Source organism: Ixodes scapularis, unplaced genomic scaffold, assembly GCF_016920785.2.
Source record: "Ixodes scapularis isolate PalLabHiFi unplaced genomic scaffold, ASM1692078v2 PGA_scaffold4__175_contigs__length_147842914, whole genome shotgun sequence".
NCBI classification, from domain to species: Eukaryota; Metazoa; Arthropoda; class Arachnida; order Ixodida; family Ixodidae; genus Ixodes; species Ixodes scapularis.
The window spans coordinates 59,832,840-59,845,863 of record NW_024609879.1 but is presented as its reverse complement, the minus strand read 5'-3'; the positions used below and the strand labels follow the sequence as shown (position 1 = coordinate 59,845,863).

Sequence of the window (13,024 nt, the reverse complement as noted above, 5' to 3'; positions counted from 1 at the left end):
CCTTGGAAGCAGATGGCGGCGCTAGGGTGTATAGATATACACACAACCAATGGAGTTCTAGGGTGTATAAATATACACACAACCTTTTCTTCTTTTTTTTTTTTTTTTGAAGCGAGTGGTGGCAGAGCAGCCACTCGTGGCATGTGTCTTGCGAGTTTGTACAACAATGGTGAGCGGTACTTGAAAACGTGAATTTTATCAAAGGGCTCTGCTCCTGCCCGTTCCCATCTGGGTAGCATCGCACCCGATTGCGATCGGATATAACCACTAGATAACGATGTTAGGAACCATAGGCTAGCAATCACACTGCTCTGGACAAATTGCGGATCTAGTGCAGAGACACGAGGCGTTCATTGAGGGTTACTTACCTGTACAGACAATACAATTACTGACTATAATTCGTTTTATACTCAGTGTACAACGTTAGCAATACTACTTGATCAAGCACGTGGCTCCACGAGGCGTGTTATTAGAGCTAGAGCACGGCCAAAATAACTTCAAACTGCTGGAAACGCCTCACGCCATTTCCAGCAGCTCTGATAGTTGAGTACAGTAACTATGAAACGGAGTTAATCCTTACCAGGGAGACAGAAATAAATGTAGCGCTGCAGCCTCAGTCTAGATCATCTCAGTCGGTGGCTTTGTCGTTTTTTTCAAAACGAACGGCATTATAGCCGAGTGGTCGTGTATTCAAAGAATACCGCATTGTGCTTCTTAAAGTTCCTAAGTTATCACTTGTAGCGATTTGTTTAGTACCGGAAATTTCGTTCACCCTTGCCTTAACCACCGCTCAAGTGTCTCGCAATATTGTTAAACAAAAACATTCCAAGGACACCTAAGCACTTATTATGGTTTGTGAATGTGAGAGCATGAATGCCGCTCTTCCCTTTCCTTAGTTCGTCTGCGGTTTATTGGCGTGGACGGCCACATTTCGCTACAGCTGAGGGTTGCAGCCTCCCACGATGCAGATGCCTCCGGCGCTGCCATGTTCCTCGGTGCCGAGAGGAGAAGTAGCGGCCGCAGCCCCCTCCCCCCTCCGGGAAACGCCTGACACGAGTGCGGCGGCCGACCGTGCGCTCTCGTCAAGCGGCCGCCAATGGCTATCGAGGAGCCGTTTCGGTCAGTCAATGGGAGAATGGGCATTTCTTTCGCGTTCTTTCGCGGTGCACAAGCCGCCTCCTCCGCACCGTGGTATAGTTGATGCTCTCGCATGAACGAAAAAAAAATAAATACGTGTGATCTGTGTCATCAGAACGTGCAGCGCCTCGGCTGTTGCCTCAGTTAACCTACAGAACACAAGAAAAAGTAGTAGTTTCTAATTTTCACCTTCCAGTTTTTGTTAAGTGGGAATCTTTCTATAGCTTGTCCCAAAAAATTAAGGAACTTTCAGTTCCTAATTTTTGATTAACAGTGACGTATGCTATAAATGCAGCAACACCGTTTTTTTTTTGCTGTTGCTGTTGTTTGGTTTAGACTGTGGCGTGTTCTAGATGCAGTGTAAGTATTTTGGTTAAGAACTTTGTCATTTGAACAGAAAACCGCAGAAACGTCGACAAGAGATTATATTGAATCGGGACCTATTTAAGCCAAATGAGACCATGAGACGTTTATATAAACTTACCTCACACACGATTGTTATGTGGCGCTGTAGCTCCAGAAGTAGCGATTTGTGTTTTGTAATTGGTAGAAATATAGCTATACCAGTTTTGTGCGAAGTCTGCCATTACTTTATTTCGGTAATTTCCGTGGATATGTCTAAGGAACCGCAATTTATTTGTTGGAAGAAGTGACCTCTGTTTTACCTTCAGATTAATCTGTACGCATCTTGTCCCCATGACTGACAATACCATCACCGTATTGTAGTGCACACTCTTGTTATGTTTGTTGAATGTGGCCCTTTTAGGAAGACGTGGAGGTAGCGCTGGCCTTGATGTTTGGTCCATCTACTTCTTGACGCATTTTTGCTTCAAACAATGCTGGAACATCAAAAGAATTAGCTTTTTAATTGAAACTGGAAGGAATTGACTTGAACTTGCTTCGGCGGTCGCCGTGTTGCTCGCCGCTGTAAGGTAAACACATGGTAACCTAACTATAAAAGCCTAAGTTAGGTTACTAAGGTGGTAACGCAGCGTGCAATAGGAGTAATTTTTTTTTGTTTCTGACTTTGATCGGTTGAATAATGTTGAAGCAGAAATGACTTTCCATTATCGTCTGAAAAAGAAATTGTTGACAAAGCGGAGTTTTCAGGGTATGCTGAAATTTATACGAAAGCGAATGATGGCAACATAGCATCATGGACTTTCGACTGTAGGGCTCCACGCAATACAATGCCGGCCTCACCTGCCGTTGGTAAGCTTGTAAGCGTTATACTACAAGGTTCTGAAGGTAGACGAAATACCTCATGTTTTTTTTTATGGAATTAGGCCACTTTGCCCAACTCTGAAACAAGGTCAATTTTGGGGGGAAGTGTTATCATTCGTAAACATTGCCCCTTCCCATTTATAAATCAGTTTTTGATATATATGAGGATAGACTTACACGCTCATCATCAATCCGTTCTGATAACAATAGAGAATTCGTGTGAAGACAACCAATCTGACTTTTTTTAAATTAGTAGTTTTCTGGTTGTTACCAAATATTGAAGGAAACATTTTTTAAATATTTTTGTCAGGTTTATTTCTTCCGGATTCAAATTTTGTGGTGTTTATTATCTTAAAATGCACTACTTTCGGAGGCTCTTGCTAGGAGTTTTGGACGAGAACACATGTTAGCTGGTGTTATTTCGTATCTCACGGAAGAAAGAAACGGCACACCGTTAAGTTGCATCGGCACCCTTCCTCACCTTTTATTTAGTTTCGCTACGGTGCTCGAAACACATCTCCGACTGGTGTGTTTACCGCGCCTAAAAAAGTGGTATCTCGATTTTCTCCCGATTACGTCATAAGTGCGTCATGCTGTTGCCGGCCGCAATCCTGGAGGTGTCCCAGCATCGGTGGTGCATGCGGCAGACGCCTGTGCCGCTGCACTGCGCCAGTTAACGGAAGCTTCGGCAGCCAGAAGTTGGGACGCCGCGGCGAGAGCGACACTCACGTTCGCTCGTTCTTTTCGCCAGCAGGTTTGCGACGCCCAACAGCATGACACGCCGGCCTCTATGACGTCATTTGTTGCCACTTCGGAATTACTTTTGCCGTAGGCTCAGACTGGTACGCCAAACACACCATCTGGAGGCGCGCTCTAGGCACCTTAATTGCGGGATAGCTGGGCCGTGATTATTCGAAGCGCTAAGATCGTCTGCGACTTTTGCAGGAGTTGAGGTGACGTTAAAACGCCGAGCTCTGATTGGTTCTGATTGTATGACAGTGGGTGTCGACCTCAAATCATATTGCCTTGAGATCACCCACTATCCTTAAATCAGAGGCAATCGGAGCTCGGCGTTGTGACCTAAACTCAACCCCTGCGATAGAAGCAGAAGAAGTCGCTCTCTGCATAGGCTGCGAAATCCATGTCGTCACGCAGACAGCCGGGGCGGAAGAAAACTCTTTTTGGACCTTCTGTGTTATTTCTTGATCCGAATTCGATTTCGTTTAAGTCGCCAGTAGTTCGTGATACAAGTTGGAAAAAAGTAAAACTTACATGTCCGTCTTTGCATTGCATTCCGTCCACAAGCACAACTTCCATGCACGTGCCGAAACGTTCAGAACAGCACCATGTGTAGCACTCAGAGGGTTTCCGGTCTTTCTGTGGACAAGACAGGTTGACGCATACTTTTGTGACCGGGGTACGAACGCGTATGCTGATGTTCTCATCCGGTACCTTTCGTGACACAAAAGAAAAGTAGCCTCGCAATGCATTGATGTTAATATTTTCTTTGCGGCAAAAGCACAAATAAAGTTCCGCACTTTTCGACTGAGAAACCGCTCTCTGACCTGGCCTAAGCTCTGCCTCGCTGGACACATTGGTACCCGAGGTCGGGATACTGTTTTTAGGTCTTCTGAGCCTTATTTAAAATTAGAGGATGTGCGTGTTTTCAAGATATTGAAATGCTGCTCTTGAGATTTTTATGTTCGTGACTTATAATACGGTGAGTAAGATGCAATATTATACATATGAATTCTGTTGGGCATAGTCGGGAGTAATAGCACCGCAAAATGTCCCCTCTCCTTAACGGGCAAAATGCACCGAACGACGTCAAGAAGGCAAAGCCGTACTACTCTGAAGAGCCCAGCTTTAGTCGTATACATTTATGCATAATTCTCCTGTAAGACGAGCTAATTTACTATACTTCAACCGCGTGCACTTCAGCTCCCCGAATGTAATTTCAGGTGTTTCGGTGCCGCACTGAAAAAAAAAAAAAAAATTGCCACGCGAAAGCATAAAAAGAAAAAAAAACGGTGAGACAAGTACTATTATACATTTCAAGCATTGAAGCCAAGTTATTAATGTCTCTGAAATGTTTTATACTTTCAAAACAAGACACGTTACAAAATAAGTCTACGTTAATGATGTTTGCACCAAGTGGATGCTTCTGGTGGATCCTCACTGGAAGAATCAGATCTAAATTTGGCGTTACGCTTCATCCTACGGAGGTCTGCGAGGAAGCCCTCACGATGCCTCCTTAAACCATTCGGATCGGGTTTTCTCATAGAGAAGTGGTTCTCAAATGTGGTTCCGCGGACTCTCTGAGTTCCGCGAAGCCCTGCGTCATCAGTCAAGCCTGGCAATAAGGTTTTTTTTTTTTAAAGTCGAGAAGATAGGTTAAGGTAGGGTTATTTTTGTTTTAGGACGAGTTTTCTCGTGTGTATGGAAGTAGGTTCTATTCTTCTCTGCTAAGATAGCATTGAAATCACTTAATTTTCGTCGCCTCTAAGGTCTTCACCTTGGCGATCATCTTGGTAATGATCGAGCCTGAACTTTCAGGCTAAGCCCATTCTGCTATTATTACTCATCTCTCTTTCCTCTCTTTCATTTTTTTTTTAAATTAATTATAGAAAACAAATTATGCTACGCATTTCTATGCTGTTTTCTTTTATCCTTGAATCGCTTCTAAGCAGTAGATCGAGTGAAAGGAGTTTGTCAAACTCACTTGGAGTCGAGTATGTTTCTCAGAAAGAAGCCGTGTGGCTCACTATTCAAATGACATTATAGGCGAAGTGCGCTCGGTTGGAGTGCAATAAGCTCGTTTCACAGAGGTATTATATGTTCATGTGCGCTACTGCATTTATCCGTACTTTTTATTGGAAAATACAATGTCACAATTGGAGTAAGGTGACCCCGTAACCCTCCTTCATGTAATACAAGGAGTACAGTCGTAACATGTTTCGTGCAAAAATGGTGCCGCGAAGGTGCACGTACGAGTGCCGGAATCTCATTATTATAGTGCGGCATCTTAATCTACACTCCGAGAAATCTGGAGAAGCTACTTCCCCGCCCGTAATTCGGGACGTCCGCTGCAATCTACAAAGTGATTTTGGCAAAGGAAAAGGGTAATCAAAAGCTTAGACCGGAAAAAAGGAATAGGCTGTGACATTTAACATGATGAAACATGATGCTCAGCATTACAACGGAAGCTATTTGTTAGGTATAAGCCGTGTCCAGCCTTGTCATTTTCAAAGGTCGACTGCAGCGAGTGGCTTTCCAGAGTGCTTTGCGGGAAAGTAGACGTTCCAGGGTTCTTAGAGTGTACAATGCTGCACAATGTCGCTATTTGTTTTTTTCTTGCTTAAGATATGTTTGAACCTCGATCGCCATGCCTTGGGACTTAGCTAAAAATAAGCCCCTGTTCGCGTTGAAAGCAGGGAAAGCGCACAATAAAGACGAATACGAAGACGGAGAGGCAAACAGGACGAGCGTTGCCTCTCCGTCTTCGTATTCGGCTTTATTGTGCGCTTTCACTACTTTCAACATGCATAACCAACTCGCCTGCATCGCCACATTAGTACACCTGTTCACGTGTTAGACTCGAAAAGAAAAATATTCCACAAAGTTCGGCTGTTAACATCATGTGTGAGAGACTCGGGCTCGGAAATAAAAAAAAAAAACAAAAAAAAAACAGAGGTACATATACCATAAGGTCTGCATTTAAATACTTGCCTTTATGTTGGTTGCTGCGCGCTTGATATTAGCTACAGAACACCTTGAAGCTCTTGCTTGGCTACATAGACCAGATTCCACCACCTTCAATGGTACTATATATTTGCTTATTGTCAAACCTGAGTGAAACATAAGGTCTTGCCTATTGTTTAATAACTTCAATATTCTTTATTACAACTGAAATTAGAGCCGATTATAAATTGTGGTGGGGCCATTTTTATGCCGCGTTTATTTGACACATAGACGTTAATTGTGTCCAGTGAAGACGACTAACGCCATAATCATATTGAAAGAGCGCGACTATTGACATGAACCAAGCGATAAGATGAACTAAAGGAAAGCTATCCGCTTCGATCGTGTCCAGATTCTCTTTTAATAAGAATACGTACCATCTCTCCAAGCAGGGGCGGACGCAAGTATTTCTTGAGGGGGGGGGGGGGGGGGGGGGGTCAGGTGTTGGTCAGCATATCATATGTTGAAGACCCCCCCCCCCCCTTTTCCCGCTCTTCCGCGCCCTAAATTTTTACAAATGCAGAATTCAAGAGGGGTGTCAGGACATCCCAACCCCCCTTCTGAATCCGCCCTTGTCTTCAAGTGTACCGTATTGGTACCGCAATAAAACACGAAATATAACGATACGAATAGAAACCGAGGGAGCGAGGGAGATTAGAGAGCGACGGAATGTCAAAGCACCAAGCTCTAGTTGTAATTATCACGTGGTTAACGCAAAAATAGGTCACTTTGTCTCTACCCTCTACTCAAAAGCAATCGTCCAAGGGCGGCGTCCGGCGTTCTAACGCGTTTCAACAATGAGTGGAGACCGGGGCAGAGTGATCTGGGTTATTCCACTGATGAGTCAAACCAGAGCTTGATGCTTCGACGTCCCCGCGCTTCTCCTTTCCTTCTTTTTTTTTAGTTCTTATGTCGTATAGACGAGATTTCTTTTAGCCGCGCCAGCAGAGGCGAGCGGTGCTCTACTTGGGACACGAACGGTATTTGCGGCGCTGGGGATTGCGGAAATCGCGGTGGTATGCCGCAAAATGCAGAGCCTACACGATTTCCTTTGGTGTGCCCCCTTTTTCTTTCGTCGTGTATTGGTTTCAGCCCCAAATGTACAAGAACTGTTCAACTGGACGGCATTTCAGTCCCCCTGCAAAACCACAGTTTCCACGAAGTGCCCGCGTGGAGCCGTCCCATTCGGCACAATATGGCCGCACGCTAAGATGACGAAAATTATTGTCTATACTCTACCCATATGTTTTCTACAGTCCTGGCGAAACCAACACCACCCAGACGGTAAAGACAGCACCCCCCCCCCCCTCGCCCCCCCGCCCCCCCCCCCCCCCCAAAAAAAAAAAAGAAAAGAGGCATCTACATTGCGTTAGCATCACCATCCGCGCTTGTCGGATTCGCAGTTTCTCACAATGAGCGCGACACTTTCACGCGGCGTCGCCAAGACGACCGGGTCCGTCCCTTTGCGTCTACTCTTGATTCACTGCAGGCATTTTCTTCGGAGTGACATCGCAAAGACACGAGCGTGCGGCTTTCAAGATGCCCTATTTGTGCTTGAGTTCGGGAGCACAACGCTTCCCACAGGGCCCCATTAAGTTGGACACTCAACGAGAAAGTTGGGAAGATCTCCGATCGCCCGGATGGGCCAGTCTTAAGGTGGAGCGTGGCACTGGCCGATCACGGCGCTCAGCGATCTCGCCGACTTTCTCGCCGAGCGTCCGGCATTGGGCCCGAGAGCTTCAGTACAGGCGCTCGCGATGAGACCAATCTCACCGGACAGTTTTCTGCGCTGCCTCGGCGGCGGTACATTAAAAACAACTTTTTTCATTCTGCACCTGTGAGAACACCACCGGAGCAATACGCGTGCAGAGGACGAGACGGCATCAGCCGTCTCCTACACTTTCGCTTGACTTGTGTCAACTAAAGCTATGGCGACGTTACACATGTACTGAAACCATAGAGATATCGGTATGTTGGCCATTAGAGACGCCGACTTGTGACAAAAATTGCACGATTAATTCTTATTTTTTACACATAGCGGAGTTTTCTTAAATAGCTTTCCAGAAAAGGTATTGTTGTAAGGCATACACATTAAACATATGACACCGTTGGGAGTGTAAATGGCTTGTCTATAACTAACGCCCTTGCTGGTGTAGCAAAACGCCCTAAGAAGAGGGTGTTATTCCTAACACCCCTAAAGGACAGCGTTATTCCGAACACCCTTAAATTAGAGTGTGATTCTACTGTACACAATTTTATTAGGGTGTTATGACTGTGCAGTACGCCCTCTAAATTGGGTGTACCACCGCTAGAAAGGAAAATAAAAAAAGCCGCGATGACCAACACCCATAAATGGGGTGTAATAACCCAAAAGAGCGAACGAAAAAAATGACTACGAATGATTCGAAACATGCCTGGTTCACTTTTTATTTTTCGATCAAGGTTGTACCAGGTTCTACTAAGTTCTCTACAGACGATTGCATGCAGGTTATCTGGCCGGAGCCATGTCTCTGCTTATGCGGGCAAGTGCGTGCAATTACCAGCTTGCCAAAGGGCAAATCTTTGTTCACGCGCACGTCATCAAACTTGGCGAAGGCAAGACTGAAAGAAATAGTTTTCCTTTATCCTAGCGATTCCACGGCGACGAGACGCTTCTGAACCAGTGGCGGTCCGTGCGTGTAAGGTTATGAACATTCCAATCGGATATTGTTTCATAACCCCTTCAAATTGTTCAATCGAAGGCCATAGTTATATCTCCAATTTTACTTTCTTGCGGCATTTATGCTTTCTAACACCGGTGACGTGAGCAAAACTGGCAGGCTTGCAAAGACGGAACGGCCGGGAGTTGCTTGGGACGTAAGCGGCAGTTCGTGTTTGTAAACAGTAAAATGGTCTATTGAGACGGAAGCAGGACTACTATCAAAAGCATGCTTGCAGAGTACTTACAAAGAAAACAGCGATCTCATGTAATCCTTGATAGATGAATAATCCGATTTGGGCAGCACAGAACAATCCACAAACACAGTGTTGAGGTTGAAGGCGGTCGATCACTGTCAACGAAAGTCTCACGGCCGCCGATGAGCAGCTCTTTGTCGAAAAGCGTCCAACACGCACAGCACAATAATTCCAGGGACTCCGACGAAACAAACGACAATTACCGGAAAGTTAGTATGGACGTATTCCGACCGTTCACGACGAAAAATCACGGCCGCGACTGCAACGCAATAAAAACAGGAAAACATTGACGGGCGCTTTTTGAAAGCCTGACCTACGTGGCCTCTACAACTCACCATAACTTGGCATACCGCAAAGACTACAGCCCCAGTGAGTCCATTAGCGCGTGAGAGCGAGTCACACGACAAATTTTCGTCCAAGCGTTTTTGTTCTTCGAAGAGCGGTCACGTGTTTCGCTCCACCCTTCTGATTTGCTAGAAGCGGCCTTCGCACTCGCTCATAGCCACCCGAAGACACAAAAGGTGTGGAAGCTCATCAGAAGACGCGGTCAAAGGGGGGTGGACAAAGCTGCTAATCTCCCTCCGCTGCTTTGTATTGCAAAACGCACTGTCTAGGGAAAGTCGCGAAATGGAACTCGTCAGGACTTGCTTTACAACCTTGAGCGTTTCCAACTGCCGGTTATGTAGAAGCGCATGCTCTTATGCGGACGGCGAGGTCACAAAATATAAATACAGAAAACAAATTTGAACGCCGTTGAAGCACGGGACAAAGCTAAGACGCTGAGAGCATGAAATAATAAGAAATGCGGCTTCATTAATACCCCCCCCCAAAAAAAAAAAAAAAAAAACGGGAAAAAGAAAGCGTCGGGACGCTAAATATTTTGGTGTCACCACGCAGAGTAAGAATTGCGGACCCGAGCGGGGGGTGTCATGAATCCGGCACTTTCGATCGTCTTGCGACATTGTTTCTTCAGAAGTGCACACAAAAACAAATAAAATTGAAGAGAAGGTGCTATAAGTAGTGCGAAACCCAGTCAGGTGAGATTGTAATACCCGTAATGAAGGCGCCACAGTTTGTTCAAGGCTTGAGCGCAGGAGGTCTTTCTCAGGTTAAATGTAAGCAGATTCCGTTTTGCTTAATCTTGTTTTGTGTTATTTTTAGCGTCGGATTTTAGGCAGTCAAGAAAAAAAAACATACCTAGCCGGCATAGCCGATTCACGCAGGACAATCTTGACACTCGACCAAAAGCGGCGCCGCGTACGGGATGTCAAGATGGCGTAGGCGCGACCCATCGCATTTTTTTACAGATATTGGCTATACCAAAATTGTGTGGGCACAATCTTTCCTATATAAACACACAACGGCGCAGTACTGTGTGCTGTCTGGGTTGTATATTATCTCGTGTTCGTTCTTTTTTTTTTTTTTTGCGAGCGGAGATAATTTTATTTTAATCAAAGTTGAACTAATAAAACGGATGCACGCGCGACACGCAATTTTCGGCTCGGGTCGTACGGAGAGTTCAATAGAAGATGCAAAAACTATTCTCCAGCACTTCCTAATCATACGCGACTCCGTGTGGCGATTAATGGTACTCGATGTTTGTACCGCCGTACATCAGCATGTTTCAGCAACGCAATAAATATGAACGGCTATGAAATCATGGGCGTATTTGACAGCATCACCATTACGCCCCTTTCACACCGTGTGAATGAAGGGCGTAAAATTCGCCCATACACCCTTTTTACACGATTTTAGACACCATAGCTTCAAGTGGGGCGTAAAAAGGGCGTGTAAGGGTGAAAAACGTCAGCACAATTTTTTTCACTCACCGATATTCAGAAATGGCGTGAAAAGGTGTAAAAAGGGTGTTTTTCTTAACTTACACCCTTCTCACACCCTTTTTACACGATTATGGTTGTTACAATGTTTAGTGTAGTTTAGCAAAGATTACTCGTCCAGTTCGCGTACGTCGTCGCCTGCCTTCCGGCACTGAAGTACACTTTCGGTTGGGCCTTTGCTGCCGAGCCATAGCAGCAGATTTTTGCGTCGTTTGCTTCTATGATTCTTGGCACAAACGTGGGAAACTTACGTAAATCAAAGGACCGAAGTCTGGAAAAGAGTCGCGACACAATTGTTCCTTCGTGATTTTCGCTCCCGGGAGTTCCGTCATATTTATATTGTAGCGTGTCTGTGACCTCACATCAAGGCAGGCTTGATCCAGAGTCCTAAAAAAAGCAAAAGTAAAGAACGCCTAATGATCCCCAAAGATCGAATATTGATTAAACCATCACACATTCGCGTGTTGCGCTACTTAAATGTATATGAAAGTTGCACAAACAAACAAGATATTCAGGAATATACCGATCTCACCAAGCGTCAGGCGCATGCGTGACGCCGCCATAACTATAGTTTGCTGCATGCAAGCTCCAGTGCGCGAGACGGCCTGTGCGAAGCCACATGTCAGGCGGCAATGCCCGAGACGGCTTGTCACGCGCAGAAATCTAGCGAAGTTGCCGCACGTTCAGAAAGACTAAAGTTCTCTCGACGCACTGTAGCAGCGGTGGCGCAGCGAAATTGACTGGAGAGATCGGTCTATTGTTAACAGCTCACTAAGAAAACTCGTCTCGGAGACTGCTCAATGTTCTCTGCAAAGAACCCTATCAGATGAAGTGGAACCCAAATTTGAGAAGTGTCTTTAGAATGCGTTTCAGATGTCACTGCTCGCCCCTGTCGGATACTTGACTCAAACTCATCTGCAGCGCTAGCTGTCGTTAGCTTGCGCCATACGAAATTATATCGTTCCGCCTAAAAAACGAAGTCTATCTTTCTAGTGAGGAAAAGACTGCCTGACCCGAAACATTAGCTTGGATTCCATTCTCCAAAAAGGCCTTTCAAGGGTTAATAACCCTAACATTTTGAGTGGATGGTTGGGTGGGGGAATGAACTGAACCCTTTGATTCTGGCGGCAGCTTTGGCCAACTGGCCAAAGCTTGAACTGTCTTCAATAGAGTTGTCTAAGGTCCGGGACATTTCTATCTGGCGAACTCTCATGGAAGTTTTAAACAAACCTCTCTAAGCAAATTATTTTTTTACAGTTGACTTAGGACTGCGTATTGTTTAATTTTTAACGAAATAAATAACCAAGGCAATGATAAATACAATTATAAATCACGAAAATCTGGAGAACGCACACTTTTTTTTACTAGGCTCGGCATAGTTCTGTGCATTGGATTCTAGTAACACATCTAGAAAATTCTTTTATTGTACCTACCACAATGAAGAACTAATATTGACATTTATTCTAGTAGTACGATACTCAGAGGAAATGTCGATATTAATGACTCAATATTTCCTAAATAAATATTTGATTTTTGGGTAATTTCTTGCATTTACCACTGTACCTGCGTTTGTAAAGTTACCATTCCAGTGTACGCCGAATAAATAAAACCATCTAAAGTTTAGAAGCGCTCCTACTATAAGATCAGCGCTATGAGGCGTTTGTCAAACCTTGAAAGTTTAAACACGACGTGTGGCCACTCACTGAAACTCATACAAAGCTTCTTACAATGTTGGCCTTGGTTCATCATTGTTGGACTCTATATAAGATGCTTGATTTTAAATCGAACAAAGTTCTTTCTTAGTTGTAGTTAACGCGGTTTTTTTCTTCATCGTGTCTTTATCAGGTTCGCGGGTATTAAATGATGATGACTGTCAAGTGAACGAATTTTAAAAGCGGTATCATGCGTCACAACAACTAATTGTAATAGCTTTACCGGCTATTACAATTAAAGGCTTTATCAATTTAAGCAAGTCTTCAAATTTGTATTAGGCGTAGAGGTATTGATTGATCATTTTTGATAGTTTTTTGTAAAATTAATATAAACTAAACGGAAACGAAGCACCAGGGCGTATTGGAACCTTTGATACATAAAAAACTTTGAGTACAAAGTTTTTTATGTATCCTACA

The 13,024-nt window shown here is 44.6% G+C and overlaps 1 protein-coding gene across 1 annotated transcript in view; it reads right to left on the bottom strand.

The window, feature by feature from the left end:
• Positions 1-1,943: 1,943 nt before the first annotated feature.
• LOC115330622 (A disintegrin and metalloproteinase with thrombospondin motifs 2-like) overlaps positions 1,944-13,024 on the bottom strand; it is a 55,892-nt gene continuing 44,811 nt past the window's right edge. Inside the window, exons 13-15 of the mRNA XM_042293574.1 lie at positions 11,147-11,282; positions 3,634-3,813; positions 1,944-1,976 (exon numbers count right to left, since the gene is read on the bottom strand). Of these exons, the coding sequence (XP_042149508.1) occupies positions 1,944-1,976; positions 3,634-3,813; positions 11,147-11,282 (349 nt within the window). The remainder of the gene's footprint in view (positions 1,977-3,633; positions 3,814-11,146; positions 11,283-13,024) is intronic.